A 16,143-nucleotide genomic window follows, 5' to 3' on the forward strand; every position below is an offset into this window, starting at 1 on the left:
AGGCCTGACCCAGATGTCTTCATTCTCCATCATCGTTCCTATCATAAACCAGGAACAATGAATCCTTGCTTCCCTCATCCTCAAACCCAGTCAGTCCACAAATCCCACTGAAGTTGCCTTCCAGCCAACCCTCCAACCGTACTATCCTCTATTACCTGGAACTTCCCTAAAAGCCTCCTGATTCCCCTTAAAAGCTCTTGCTTCAACTCAATCTAGTCTCAAACTGTACCCTAAATGATACTTTTAAAATGCAAAAGCGATCACTTACTTGCCAATTCAGAGCCAGTCAGCGGCTTCCCATTGCACTTGGAAGAAAGTTCACACTCCTCATCAGGAGTTAAAGGAAGATCAGGCCCCTCCCAGCCTCTCCAGCTTTACCTCTGACAACTTGCCCCTTTGTTCTCCATGCTCTAACCACACTGGACATTCCGCTTCTCATATTTGTAATGCCCTTTCCCACCCCGTGTCTTCACACATGGTTCGTGCAGGACCACTGCTGTCACTTCCCTGTGCCTGGCACATTTCTGCTCTTCCTCCAGTCTTGGGGTAAAGCCCTCATCAAAGCGAAGCGTTCCCTGGCCATCCCTACTTCCCCCCATGCTCCCTTCAGGATGATCTGGGCAAGGACTGGGAACGTGTCAGATCTCAATGAATTCTTAAGAGTGAATGAATGAATGCATGAACAAATGAAACAAGAAATAGCTTTAAATACACATCAAAGAAAGGCATGAAATGCCAGTCAAAGCTTTATCCACTTCATGAAAGAAGGTTTATAAAGATACCCCTTGCTCTGCCAACTAGAACTGTGAGCTTCTGGAGATGTCAAGATATGAGGGCCCTTTGCAGCAAATGCCTTGCTGACCCAGAGAAAACCTCTGAGAGTGTACTTCCAAGTTTATGAAGCTAGAAGGTATAAGCATGAGGCAGTGACTAATTTCCCTTTGTTGCTTAGGAGAAACTACAAAGCAGTGATCCAAAGCCACCTCAATCCCCGCAAAGCCTTTGAGATTTAAAATAACACACTAAATTTAGAACACAAAACTTTAGAAAGCAAATATGAAAACATGAGAAACAGATTCAGGAGTTCCACTTTCTACATTCTTGGCATCTTCTGTCTGCCACCATGGAACACTGTGAATACACATTTTATCCCTCCATTCTGAGGACAGAGCAGGTCCCATACCGTAAGCACTTGGCCTCCACAAAAGTGTTTTTATAGGCAAAATGGTTTATTTTGGTTGATAGGTTCAAAGAGCAGGTGTACATGTTAATGCAAGAATAAAGTGGAAGGCAGTTCCATTTGCTGGGCTTCTCCGAACAGCAGGACTGTAAAGGAACATCTAAACTCCACAGTCCAGTAACCACAAGAAAATGAAGAAACCCACGCTAGCCTGGTAACACTGCTTTGTCTTGCTCAGACGACTCACAAGCCAAGTTACTCTTACTTCAATAGTTTTGGTTGAGTCAGACAATAATTTACTTTCATCTCAGAGATAAGTAGGGTATGAGCAATATTTAATAGTATTAAAACTTGAAATACATTGTCCTCTGTCCCAGAAGATTAGAAAAAGCGGAGTACTATTAATGAATATAATTATAAATAAAAGGAGCAACTTCCTTAATGGGGGAAAAAAAAAAAAGCAATGAATGCTTTGCTGTGTTATGCTTTACCAATGACCTAAATAATTAACAGAGATTCCATTTTTACCTGTATATAGAGAGGCAACAGAGAGTTTAGGAGAGTTTACATCTTTGTTTTTTGCCCTAAAAGGAAATTTGCCTTTTACTATCACCTCTTCCAAAATGGACTTTAATGACATTAGTATCTATCTGTGTCTGGACCAAATATATACATGTTTGGGTCTAAATCAAAAGCTTCTCTCTCTCTTCTGCTTTTAGGAAATACAACAGATATTGTAGAAAGAGTTTGTAATTTTGTATCAGGCAAACCTGTGTTTAAACCCATCTTCACTGCTTTCTAGCTGATAAATCACTTAATCTCTCCAAGTCTGCAAATTTACACATTTCTAAAATGGGCACAGTAATCCTAAACTCTCAGAGTTGGTGTAAGGCTCAGCAGAGCTGCATTTGTAGCTCTCGTATTGACAGACTAAATCAATTCCAGACACTGAGATCCCCAGTTGGCTTAGGTTCTATTTGGGGTCAAAAGAGTTGCCTCTGTATCCCTTAAATCCCACCCCACAGGAAAACACCGAATCATGAATCTGTGCCTGCTGGCTTACCTCTGCGGCAAATCTCACTCCGTCTACCACGTGTTCAGACCCGTGATCATCAGCAGACCCCCAGTGAAGGTGAAACTGTCGCAACCTGTAGCTTCCAGTGAGAGGACCTCCACGCAGAACTAAACACCAATACACTTTAAGTTGTCAGCAAGAAAAAAATATTTACACATGCTGCCCCAGTCCACATCACCCAGAGTTATTCAACATGTCCACATTCTCCCAGGAATGTTTTACAAATGTCATTCAGTTTGCTGGCAGGAATATAACTTTCATGTATATGAGAAGTGAGAACAAGTATTTTAGGAGGAGTCCACAGCAGAGGTTTTCATGGAACATCTGAGAAATCACAACAGACAAACTGGTTAGAAAGTAGAAGCAATAGGGAATTTTTAAAGGTAAAGAGTTGCTCTGTTCAACAGAGGATATTAGCCTCTCCAAGTAAGGATGCGAGGTCCATCGTGACCTTGGCGGAGCAGTCTGGCAGATGGTTAGAGAATAGGCTTCAGCATTTCCAAGACCTAGGCTCATGCTGTCTTTCCTGTGTGATGTTGCACAAACTCTAACTTCCGAGCGTCAGCTATCACGTCTATGACCACAAGACAGCAGTGTTACCTCCTCCTAAAGCTGTTGTGAAAATAGAAGAAAAAGTGAACTCAAAGCACACAGTCAGCGTGCTGGACACTTTAGCTATTCTGACCATTTTATCATCATTATTATTACTACAAAAATTGGCAAAGTACACAACCTCTTCAGTATTTGAATTCTGTCTTCTTGGGAAAACCTGGAACATGGGGCAAAATTAACTTAAAAAAAATCCATTGTATCTTTGTCAGTTTGGCAGAGTGTATTTTAGTACTTTGCTTCAACATATGTGATCTCTAAAACTGACAATAGAATCATATCATAAGTACATAGAAAAGCTTCTTAATAGAATGAATAGTCCTAAACTGTCTCCTAATTAATCTTTATTTGGCAAGTTTAAAGGTTTTGGGAGGATAAGAAATGGGTTATGGGAGGATAAGGAATGGGATAAGCTTTGGGTGTTGAATACCATGCATATTACTCATCTCTCACCAACATTCAATAGGATTAAGTGTTATATTGGTGAGGTGCAGCTTAACAATACTTTGATTTAATTTACTCACCTCTTCAGAGATTTTACATGCGTATATACATATATCTCAAAATTTGTCAGGAATGATCCACCTTATATAAGAAGCAAAAGATATTAGGAGGGATCACATGCAGTTTTTGACAAATGGGAAAAAAAAAGGCAGAAGATAATATATTTGCCTACGACTGAAACTGGATGTCAGTGGTTAGGAGCTGGTATAGTGGTTGGAATCAACAGACCGGGAATGGTCCCAGCTCAGCTACTAAATTATATGAGCTTTCAAAACTCACTTAAGCTACTATGGGCTCCAGCTTTCTTTGCTGTATTTGTTTGTCTGTCTGTCTATTTTTAATTAGGAGTTTGGACTGGAAGATGCACTTAGTACCTAACTATCACAGAGGACATGCACGATAAATATTAGATGAACGAATGAAGAAAATATGTGATTTGAATTTAAACAGTTTCAAAGATGATTCACAGATAAATTAACTTAAAAAGCACACTTCCCTGTGACTCCATATGGCATGGATGGAGCAGCATTCCAAGTCAAAAAGAGGTTAACAACTCTGTTGCCCAATTTTTTTCTTGCTATAGCATAATGAGACCTGAGCTGAACCATTAAGTCATTCCTTCACAGATAGAAAACATATTAGTAAGCCTGAGTAATCAATGTGGAATTAACTTCAGGAGATGATGCAAAAAGCTGGCTCAGAAGAAAGAAAGTGATAACAAAAGAACACACACTGTTAGGGAGACATCCAAGAATAATGGTTGAGCTCTGGAAAGCCCGCTCTGAATCCAGGGTTTAGAGCAAGATTAGCATAGCTCTGCTTAGTTAAGCATCAAAGATTGCCTTACACTCTCCATATCTGGACTCCATATCTGGACTCCACATGTGAGTGTTGTAACTAAAGTACCCAAACTGGGACTATAATCAGCAAGTGTCTTGTGAAGTCAACCTTCTCTTGGAACAGACCTCTTCTGAAAATAGGATGGGCGAAAGTAAGTCAAAATACCAAGGTTTACTTATCTCTGACATTGAGGTAGTCTATAATAAAACAGCCATAGTATGAAATGAATAATGGCAACATAAATTATCTTTAATGAGAATGACTTAGTGTTTTCAAGCATCAAATTATTCATCATACTTTCCAACCCAGCTGAGTAAATAAATAATACTGTCTCCATCTTACATCTGAAATGGAGTAATAGTCATTTCTTCAAATTCACAGTTGGCATACATCTATGGTCCATTTATCCTTCTAGTTAGAATTTTTTAAAAGATCTGTTCCAAATAAAACACTCCTCTGAGAGGTCTAAGAAGATTAAGAAACGAGAGCTGAATGCCATTAAAGCTTGAGAAAACTTCAGTATCTTAATACAAAGATCTTTGTCATTTGTCATAATGCTGCAAAGACCAACAACATTGTGAAACTAGAAATGTATGTGTTTCTCTACTGAATTTGACCACTGTTAGTAATTTGATAATCCTACTCACTTGCCAAAACTACACCATAGTCAGGTGCCTTGAATATAAGCAAGACTGGCAACAAAATGAGAAAAAAATTAACTAAAAATCAACAGACTTGTCTGTTCATGCATTTACTGTCTATTCCACTAAGATATAAACTCCTTTAAGATAGAAACTGTCTTGGTCCCTTGTATCCCCAGTGCCTCAGGCAGGGCCTGGATCAATATATATTACTAATATAAGGTAAAAAAGAGACCTCACCTGTAGAAGCACTCCTCCATAAACTTCAGTTTGTAGGTTTGCTACTGAAGTGACCTGAAAATTGCTAGAGCCTATTCGAGTACACATTTGCCAGGATTATACTATGAGAGAGACCAAAGACATGGATGTTCCCAGTCACTGGGGCCTGAATACTTTATGGAGCCAGGAAAGCTACAGAAAGGGCACAGACCATTATTATGTTTTATTATTATTAATTATTAATTTATTGAACACTTACTATATGACAGGAACTCTCATTTATTAAAATTGTAAAATTAATATCACAGCCTTTAAAAACTAATTGTTCAAACAATGAAAAATCTACCAATGTTTAAACTATTTAGGTGTCATGTGATAAATATTAATTGATTTCTGGTGGTTTGTAATTTTATTGGGACTTCACCTATGTATGCTAATACACTCTGTACCGTAATGCCACATCATGATATTTTCCATATAATCCAAGAAACATACCCCAAAAAATGTTTTAACTTAAACACACATTTATTGAGTATCTACTGTGTGCTAGGCACCATGCTAGGTAGATGAGTAACACATAGCTATTGCCCACAGGGAGCCTTTATAGCTGAGTGGAAAGTCAATGAACTGGCAGTTACCATGCAATTTAGGAAGCTCTGTGCTAGGACAAGCCTGGGATGCTACAGGCGTGGTGGGACTAACCAGGTGAGGTTCTCAGAGAGGTGAGATCCTGAGTCTGAACAGACCAATAGTAAGAGTGAAAACACCCTTGTCTCCCCTCATCATATTACAATTTCCCCTCTACTATAGCCAAAAGGAATTCTTCCTAAAGATTCATATCCACATGCCCCTTTTTGAAGAACTATTCCAGTCATGCAGGTTGGCTCCTGACAGGTCAGCCTTGGGACATGCAGCTGGCTGGCCAAAGGAGCCCTCCTCCAAGGACCAGGAGGAAGGGTTTGTGCCTGTGGTTCTTGACTGGGGAGATTCACAGTTAATTTTGGTTGAGAATGGCAACCGTTTTATTCGAATCGAAGTGGTTTGCTACAGAAAGTATTTTTGTGTTTTTTATAGTTTACAAAAAAAAAAGAAAAACTAGCAACAACTTATTTTGTTTAACTATAGTGGTTTCTTCATTTTAATTTAAGTGCTTCCATGAAGCATTCTCTTTTGTTTACCCTCAGAAGAAAGAATGAGAATCGTGACCCATATTTATGTAGTTTCTGTCTCAGAGGGGTACAAAATGTTTTGTGGACATTTTCAATTAATTGTGGTAATTTCATTGTGATCCACATAGGAACAAGACCTCTACTTACAGGAGAGGGCACACACTACTTGATCACAGACAGTGTCCAACCTGGAAACACAGACAAACCGATGGCACTGATTAACAAAATCAAAAGGCAGCATGCAAATGACAGGAAGAGAGAAAGAGAGAGAGGCAGGGGGATTGGGAGGAGGGGGAAGGGGAGCAGGAGGGAGAGTGGACAGACCTGGGTCATCATGGAGCAAATTAACATAGGAAAGTTTTATGACTAAGGGTGCCTAAATTTATAAAGAAAAAATGTAGTTTTAGGTGAAGTACATCCAAATATTTCCTATCTAAAACTAGGAGCATATGTCCTCGGTTTTTTTTATGTTTGAGGTAATAATAATATCAAACTATGGTTATGGGTGGTATAAACTTTATACTTACAAGTCTTGGACTACTGTTAAATATACCCATTACATCAGCCATACCTATTAATACAGATTCACAAAACTGAGAACTTGAAGGAAAGACAATTGAATACATAGAATACATATAAAAAGCAATGTCCTTTTCCCCAGAAAAGTTGAAAATATCATGTGTTAATTTATGCATTTTTTAAACAATTCTCTGAGGAAAATGTATCACTTTTATAAATTTGAAGAATATGAGGAAGAAATATGGGGGCTTACAATTTTTGCTAACAATATAGCACTACATATAGCAATACATTATTATTAAACTAAACCTGAGCTTCATGAATAAGTGAAAACGTTCTCCCAATTTTGGACTTTTTTTTTAATTTAACTATATTTTTCATTAATACAGCAAATACAGCATCATCCTATTATTAGATTACAAATAAAAATAATTTGTCAGGAACCTGAAAAAGTGTTCCAAAATAATTCTCTTTAATCTTCTCTCATCTTATGTTTAAACATGATACCATCTATTCTTTGGGCAGTAGGTATGCTTGAAGGATTAAATGTTTGTTTTAAGAAAATGCTGTTTTCTACTTCCTTTAGTTATTAACTTAACAAATAAACTAAAGTTTTGTTTTGTTGGTCCATTATTAATTCACAGTGCAAAAAACATCCCATGAGCTAATCAAACAAAACTCTTACTGCAAGTTCTAGCAAAGTATTAATAAGGAACATACAGTGCACAGTATTACAAATATGAAACATAAGAAAGTACAGTCCAAACATCCAAGCCCCTTATCCCCAAGCAAAAAAAAAAAAAAAAAACCCAACCTGATTTGTCCTCTGTGTCGTCAAAGTCAACGCTGAAGGAATGGCCACTATTACTGATGATTTTAGCCAAGCTTGCATCATACTTGATACTAAGAGGTTGTAGGGAAGAGTCATGTATCACTTCTTTGGTTTTAATCTCAATCGGAGATTGCTGATCCCCATCAGCAATAGGGAAAAATTTATTCCAGTGAATAGGACCTTAAATATGTAAGACCAAAAGAAAAGGATTAAATTAGTTATTTCATTCAGCAAGTATCTGTTGAGAGCAATGGACTGTGCTTAAGATTGGGAAAAAAACAAAGATAGATAAAATAAGATCTTCATTCTCAGCATCTAATGATGTTTTTTTATAAGAGTACTTGCTTTTATTCCAAGGATGGAAACCCCCGGGTTTTCCTTAATTCATTTTCAGAATTAAACTAACCTTTGTAGACAAAAGAGCATGAAGTTTTGAAAAGTACTTTCCAAAGGTACCCTACTATCAAACCAAAAACAACAGCACAATTCATCATTGAAAACAATGAGATTCAGCCTCAGATCCAAGAGTGAGCTGTGGTAGGTCCAGAGGTCAACAAGCGTATGGCCTGAAAGAATTAATGGAGCTGAGAAGACTGGGTAGTGGAAAAAGGGTGTAGATCTTTAAAATACAACCCTACTTCTTCCTTCTGTCACTCACCTGTATCTTCAGGTGCCACCCAGGCCTCAACCCAATTAGCTATGATATGCAACAGGCATACTAAGGAAATATATAAAATTTTCACATAGGCTAATCCAAATAAAATGGCTGCCTCACAATCAGGAAATGTAATATTGTTGGTTATCTGCAGAATAATTAGGTATCAGTTGATTTCTATTTCTACATTTCATAAAGTCCTGCTGTGGCTATTTTGCAAATGCTACACTGAATTCTAACACCAGGGACAATCATCAATCTGATCCTTTATTCAAAAAAGTCAAAACTGCGTCAAGTTCCCAAATCAACACATGTGATCATGCGATGTGAACCAATAAGCTGGCAATTCTCTGGTCTAGTCTCTTCATTTTTCTGGGAGACTTGATTCAAGTTCTGTCTCTCAAAATCAACAGTAAGGTTGCAGCTTCAGGTAAGTTCCAAGTCATTCTACAGATGTTAAGTCACATTATAAATTGGAGGTTCTTGTACTTCCTTCACCATGCCTGCAATTTACACAGCTACCACAAGGTCAACAGAGCACAGGGCTGCTGAGGAAGCTTTGCCCTACTTGACTAACCAATTACGTGGACTTCTCTAAAACTCAAGTACTTATTAAAATGACACAGCATGACAACTAATTAAACATTTGTTACTAACAAATGTTCTTAAAAGATGATTCAGAATGAAATTTCAAGAAATACAAATATATCACAATTATCAACAGCTTCTATCTCTAAATCTGATTCTCCTTATTAACCTTCATTTTAGCAAAGTAAAAATTCCTTCCTTCATGTATGCTTCAGGTACAAAAAGTCATAGGATGAATACATAACTACACACATAACTTAAAAGTTGTTTTTTCATGAATCTGACTTCAAAGCACCTTGAACATCAAAAGTCCTTGCTTACAACTTATTACAGAAAAGGCATTACATTTCCTTACTTATTAAATACTCTCATTTACCATTTACCTCCCAAGTATGAGTTAACCTAGTAACAACTGGATTTCAAATATGCAATGTATGTGTGACAACATGTGGTTGGTTTTTTTCCATCAGGAAAGTTTCTTTCTCCTCCTAATTCTTTTACTCTCCTATTTCCAGTCCTTTTAACCAGAAGTACTTTTAAAAGCAGAGGCAAACCAAAATAAAATAAAATGAATACCATTTTATATCAATTTCTCAATATTATCTATTAACTACTGTGGTAGGTTCATTTCCCTGCCTCTTAAAGAGGACCCGTTTTACAAAATTTTTCCAAAACATTAAACTTTAAACCCATTTAAACACAGCTCTTAAGCAGAGATACATGGTGTTTCTTCCATTAATTTGGGAAGTTTTGAATATCCATAGAGATATGTGCTTTTGAGTGATTGTCACATTCCCTAACTAAACCAATAAAATAATCAAAGGTAAATGGAAGAAGTCATAAGATTTTTTTGTGAAGGTGGTACCCCCTTCCAGAGTCTCCCTTCTTGATGTTTCACATTATCATTGCTACTCTTCCCAGCTTAAGTTTCCTTTTATCTGCTCATTCACTGCTTTTGCTAGTCAACGAGAAAACAACAACACAACTTGCCCAGTCAGGATACAGCACATTTCCAATAGACTTTGCCAAAGTTGATCTACGTAAAGACGGGGTCCTCAGAAATCTACTGGATCCAAAGGCAAGGAATACGATTTTTAGCAGGAATACTAAATTACTCCTTATTAGTGGCTTTTCAAAGGTGGATTTTTAAAATTTTTGAATATGAGCTGTATTAGGGCCAGTATTTTCTAATGTATTAAGGAGTAATCTACACTCATTGATTGAAAATACCCTTCTTCCTAACCACAGTAAGGTCGCTTTTAAATAACAATGAAAAAATTTTCAGCAGAGAGGGAAATTAAAAGAAATTTTTTTCCCAAACATTAATTGTAAATTAGCAAAGTGTGGGATTGTAATTATAGTCTCAGTCAAAAAGAAATCCACCTAAATTATACCTTGTTCAATAACATGTTAATCCAAAGAAAGTATTATTATTATTATTACTACTAGTATTATTATGCACAGAACTAATTTTGACAGTGATTCACTATAAGTCTATCTTATAGTGTCACTTTGCAATTATTCAAGTAACCATTATTTGAAATAATCAGTTCAGTTTGAAAAGACAAGAAAAAAAATGGTTTACTTTGAAAATAATCAGTTCAGTTTGAAAAGACAAGAAAAAAATGCTAGTCCTCAGTCTCTTCAAGGATGAGTGTGAAAGGAAAGGGAGAAAGAGTGAAGAAGTCACCCAAAATATAACTTCACTTTCCAAAATGAACCTAAAGTCTTACTAAAGCCAGCAGTACCAATGAACCAACTGCGAATTGCTCTTGGAATTTTATAGTAACAGCTATTAAGACATTTGCAGTATTTTGGTTCTAACGTAAATCCTCAGTGTTGCAATTCAACTTATTAAAATGTATGTATATTTTCAAATATTTTCCGTGATTTGTTTCCCCTAAGTGAATAATGAGCTTAAAAGACTAGAAGTGAAATTGTCTTCAATTCATTAAAGTCTCTACTCGTAATTTCCTTGCCTTTAACTGCCAAGTAGTTATTCTTAGGAAAAGTCCTCAGCTTTTCAAAGGAAAGTGAATGGGCGCAGAAAGATTTCCGGGTCTGGGGAATCGTTTCAGGGCTAAAACACCCCAGCTCTCACCCCAACTTTTAACACTTTACAAATGACGCTGTCCCTGACCACACAGGACTGAGCCTTCCCTTCGCCTCCCGCGTTTGGCTCGGGGGAGCAGTGCTCATCTTAAAGAGGAACCGAAAAGTTTCAGCAGTGTGCCTCCGGGGCGTCGGCCGCCCCCCGCGCACAGCCCCCACCACCCCCTCAGCCGGAGGCGCTCACCGTTGTGCTCGCCATAGCCCCAGCTGCGCCTGGCCATGGTCCCTCGGGTGCAAGGCAGGAGAGGTCGTGGCGGGGCGGCCGGAGGAGGGAGGGTGGGGCGGGCCGCCGGCGGGTGGCCCAGGGCGGGGACCGCGGGGCGCAGCGGGCAGAGGTGGGAGCCCGTGAACCCCGCGGCCCGGGCGCGCTCGGCCTCGTCCGCCAGGTGGCAGCGGCGTGCGGGGAGGACGCCCGCGCGTGGGACGGGGACCGGGTCGCGGACCGGGGCTGGGCTGGGGCTGGGGCGGCGGGTCCTGCGCACTGCGCGTTTGAACCCGGGAAGCTGATTAGGCTTGAAGGAGAGGCCGGGAGGGAGGCGGGAAAGGAGAAAAGGGGCTCCTAGGGGGATTTCCTGCCTTCGCAGGAGTCACCCCGGGGAGAAAAGTTGCCTAGAGGGCTGTCCTGGGGAGAAGTGAGTCACCCGGCCTGGAGCTGCCAGGCTAGGAGGTGGCGCTCCGAGTGGAAATGAAGGGGCCGTTGATGGTAGTGACGGTGGTGATTTTAGGTACAAAACAATGACGATAATTGCAATAGCTATAAAAATAATTTAACTGCTATTTATTAAGGGCTTACCATCTGCCAGAGTCGTAGCTAAAATGTTTACCCGTATTTTTTGCATTAGATCCTCAAACAACACTCCTTTGAGGAAGATAGTGTAAGTGCCCCAGACTGGGGAGAAGAGGAAATGAGGCTTAAGAAAAGCTAAGTGACCCGCCTTAGGTCACACAACTAATAGGGGCCCTGGGATGTCCCTCTTGAAGAGGAACCCGAGCTCCCAGCGCAGGGCTGGCGCACTGCCCATTCATCTGGTTCCCTTCCTCTGACTCTAATCCTCTGCCCGCTGTGGCTTGGGGCGTGAGGGAACAAAACCTGGTTATTGGTACTTTGTACTGAAATTTTGCTGCCCTTTTGACTCCCCAGGGAGGAAAGTTTTCCGGCCATCTTTTCCTGAATGCATGATCAGCTTGCTGCCCTAAGACTGGAAGGTGAACTAACTGCAGATCCTTGAATTCCTGTCCTGGAATAGTGTGTGTTCTGGGCTCCTAGTGAAAAATAAAGAAAACTCCATGACCTACCAGGATTATAATTACCGTTCCAACTGCCTAACAGTGTGAGTTGGGTCAATTTGAAATTTCAATGAACTGTGCATTGTTATTTATAGACAAACTAATGCCAAGAGGTTCTTAATAGGTATGAACCTTCCATAAATATGGAAAGGTGGCTGAACTATCGTTTCTCTTGCATCCACACAGCAGCACATAATGTGGTAATTCCAAGTTCCAGGAGGTATCTCTTTTGGTAACCTTTGTTTAGGAACCACTAAATAAAGATCACTTTGAACTATTCATCTTTAGACATGACCTAAATACCCCATAGTGTACCCTAAAACTCCTGCTTCTGTAGTTCTTAATGAAGTTAGAATGCAAGAGAAGAAAAAACTTTTCATACAGCATAAAATACAAAAAATTGTATGCTCCTTTTGCATCTAGGGGAAAGTCTGGGATTTCTCTTCCATATTCTCTGTCACGACTGGGTTCATTTTTGCCAGTATAATAGGGGCCAAATTTTTAAGAATAAGTTCTGATCTATATTCACTTTCATCATGGAAGATGCTACACATATGTCTATATTTATATTTATATATTATATCACACATATAATAAAGGACTGTTATCTAAAATATTTTTTTAATTTTTAAAACTCAACAATAAGAAAATAATCTAATTAGAAAATGGACCAAAGACCCTAACAGAAAGCTCACCAAAGAGGAAATACAGATTGCAAATAAGCGTATAAAAGATGCTCCCCATCATGGGTCATCAGGAAACGCAAATTAAAGCAACAATGAGGAACCACTACACAGCTATTAGATTTGGCAAAATTCCAGACCAATAAACAACAAAGGCTGTGGAGCAATAGAACTCTCTTCATTGCTGGTGGGAATGCAAAATGGTACAGCCACTTTAGAAGACAGTTTGGCAGTTTCTTATAAAACTAAACATATTCTTACCATATGAGCTAGCTATCACACTACTTTACCCAAATGAGTTGAAAACGTATGTCCACACAAAAATCTGCACATGGGTGTTTATAGCAGCTTTATTTATAACTGCCAAAACTTGTAAGCAACCAAGATGTTCTTCAGTAGGTGAGTGGATAAACTGCGGCACACCCAGACAACTGAATATTATTTAGTACTAATAAAAATGAGCTATCATGCCATGAAAAGATACGGCAGTAATGTAAATGCATATTGGTAACTGAAAGAAGACAGTTTGAAATGACTACATATTGTATGGTTCCAACTATATGACATTTCTGGAAATGGCAAAACTGTGGAGACATTAAAGAGATCAGTAGTTGACATAAGGTTGTGAGGTGGCAGGGGAAGCTGAGCAGGCAGAACACAGGATTTTCAGGGCAGTAAAACTACAATACTCTGTATGGTACTGTAATGATAAATATGTGTCATTATACATTTGTCCAAACCCCTAGAATGTAAAACACTAAGAATGAAACCTCAGGTAAACTGTGAACTTGGGATGATTAAGATGTGTCAGGGTAGGTTCATCATTTGTAACAAATGGACCCTCTGGTGGTAGATGTTGATAATGGTTATGCCTGTGGGGTTGACTCTATGGGAACTCTCTGTACCTTCTTGTTGTGAACCTAAAATCATTCTAAAAATAGTCTTAAAAATAAATAAACAAACACAAAAATCCAATGGGGTCATGTAAAATATCATACACACACACACCACACACACAGGAGTTAGCTTGTAAGAAGTCTCACTGCCAAATTTGGGACAATTTGGCCATCAAAATGAATAATGATAGATTATAATTCCTCTCCCCAAAATATACATGAGTCCATACTGGCACAGAGAGAAAGAATTCTTCATGGAAGAATGCAGCTACTAAATTCAGATGAAATGATAGAATTTTTAAACAACCATTTTTGCATGGCCAATGTTATATTTGGTTCAGGCAAAGATCAATAATGGGTGCTAAAACATTTTCGTAGTTGCCATTGGGGAATAGGATATTCACACAGTATAGGATCCAGAGTCAAAAGATACAGAACCAAATGTAATGTGTGATCTTCAATTAGATCCTAGATTGGGGGGGGGGAAGCTGTAATAGATGCTTTGGAGAAGTGTAATAGTTGAATTGCAGAAATGTAAACATGGACAGTGTATAGATGATGTTACTTTTCGTAGATGTGATAATGGTATTGGGAATACTTTGGGAGATAAATGCTAAAGCCATAGGGGTCAAGGACCTTCATGTTGGTAACTGACTCTCAGATGTCTCAGGCAAAAATTGATGAATCAAGCTGAAAGATGTTTGGGTGCTCATGATACTATTTTTACCATTTTATTGTAGGTTTCTAATATTTTCAAAAAAAAAATTGGGGGGGTACAAAAATCTTCTATTCCCTCAAATCAATGAACCCACTGATAACCTTTGCTAAATAACCTTTTATAACTATGTGTGGATTCTCTCCTTAACAAAGAGCCTCTGTTCCCTGGGTTCCTAACCATCAAGTATAAACAAGTAAAGGAAGGCTAACTCTGACCTGAGAACCCTGACAGAGGATATGCTCATCATCTCCTCTTCACTCCTGAGCCGGATACATCCAGTTCAACTCCCTTTGCAACAACGTATGCTTAAGTCAGCCCTCCTCTTTAATAAATCAGATGTTGTATGTTACAAGCAGCACTTGCAGGTTATAAAAATTCTAGTCACAAAAATACTTAAGCATAATAATATATAAAGGAAATATCAAAGTATGAATTAATTTTTTATTAGAGCATATACACAGAATTTTCTCTGAGATGCATTTTTTTTCAAGGTTTTTCTTAGAAACTCTGGGTGTGAATCCAAGTGCTATTATCATCTGACTTTTACTGAGCCAGAAACTGAGATGAGCAACAAACGTTCCTCAGTTATCTAGAGAGGAAAACCACACCACTGTGGACATAGCGCCAGTCTGCAGAGTCCCAAGTCCAAGGAGCTCCTCTGTTTCTGCCCATTTCCTTCACTCATCAAAGCTGTGATTTACTCAGCTGGAACTTATTAACCACAGGAATGCCTTATCATTTGATATCTTGTGGAGAGTGATGATTTTATGGATCTGCTACAATATGGGGTTTTGGTTTCTTTCATTTCCCATTCCTAAATTTATCCTAAGGTTAGGATTGCATAACCCAGTTTCCCAAGGAAATTGCATTGAGAAAGCCGAAGGGGATTAAGGGACTTGCTCAAGTCATCTAGGTGTCCTGCCCGGATGAGAATTCTCAGGCCAGAATTGAAAGGGTACCTTCAATGAATCACCTCTTAAATCACTTATCAGATTATAACTCCCAGAAACTAGAGCCAAACATTTCATTGTGTATGGTCAAAGAAGAACCTACATTACTAAAACCCTACCTTCTACATTTTTATTCTTTTGTTTAATCTCGTAGTTTTTTAACAGATATCCACACCCTATTTTATAGTGTTTCATATCTTACTTGAGCATATAATAAAGTAGATAAAGCATGAAAGAGAAAAGGAGCTAAGATTATTTAAAAGGAAATGAAGTTGTATAGACACTGATTAGTTTTGAAAAGCCAGATAATTCAGGCCAAAATAATTCAGCTATCAAAGAATTTAACTAACTATTCATTGACTTGGAATGAATAAGCCAGTTTTACCCTACTGCTGTCTACTCTGAAATATGACAGAATCAGGGTGCTAATAGACACTAAGTTATCGGCACTTTTAAGGTTTATTTACTCGTCTTCCATCCCTTCTATCAAGAGCAATACTCATGTCCCCATCTCACCTCCAAGCAAGTCTGGATATACCCCCGCTCCAAGAAGTTCCCTATCTGGGTACCACCATTTCACCACTGAAGACCTGGTGCACTTGCCCTGCACACCTAGCAAGACTTCCCACTCCCACCAAACCATTATATTAGTTATAACCTATGTCA

At 38.7% G+C, this 16,143-nt stretch overlaps 1 protein-coding gene and 1 long non-coding RNA gene across 3 annotated transcripts in view; one reads left to right on the forward strand and one right to left on the reverse strand.

Annotated features, from left to right (window-relative positions):
- Nucleotides 1-11,535, reverse strand: part of CA13 (carbonic anhydrase 13) — a 28,747-nt gene extending 17,212 nt beyond the window's left edge. The window contains exons 1-3 of the mRNA XM_036925075.2: nucleotides 11,128-11,535; nucleotides 7,571-7,768; nucleotides 2,244-2,362 (exon numbers count right to left, since the gene is read on the reverse strand). Of these exons, the coding sequence (XP_036780970.1) occupies nucleotides 2,244-2,362; nucleotides 7,571-7,768; nucleotides 11,128-11,164 (354 nt within the window). The 5' untranslated portion in view covers nucleotides 11,165-11,535. The remainder of the gene's footprint in view (nucleotides 1-2,243; nucleotides 2,363-7,570; nucleotides 7,769-11,127) is intronic.
- LOC130682862 (uncharacterized) lies at nucleotides 10,471-12,305 on the forward strand. Of its 2 annotated transcripts, XR_008996257.1 has the most exons (3): nucleotides 10,471-11,190; nucleotides 11,786-11,818; nucleotides 12,085-12,305. It is a non-coding gene; the product is annotated as an uncharacterized LOC130682862 (long non-coding RNA). The 2 variants fall into 2 exon arrangements; XR_008996256.1 differs by lacking the exon at nucleotides 11,786-11,818.
- Nucleotides 12,306-16,143: the final 3,838 nt, after the last annotated feature.

Source organism: Manis pentadactyla, chromosome 3, assembly GCF_030020395.1.
Source record: "Manis pentadactyla isolate mManPen7 chromosome 3, mManPen7.hap1, whole genome shotgun sequence".
NCBI classification, from domain to species: domain Eukaryota; kingdom Metazoa; phylum Chordata; class Mammalia; order Pholidota; family Manidae; genus Manis; species Manis pentadactyla.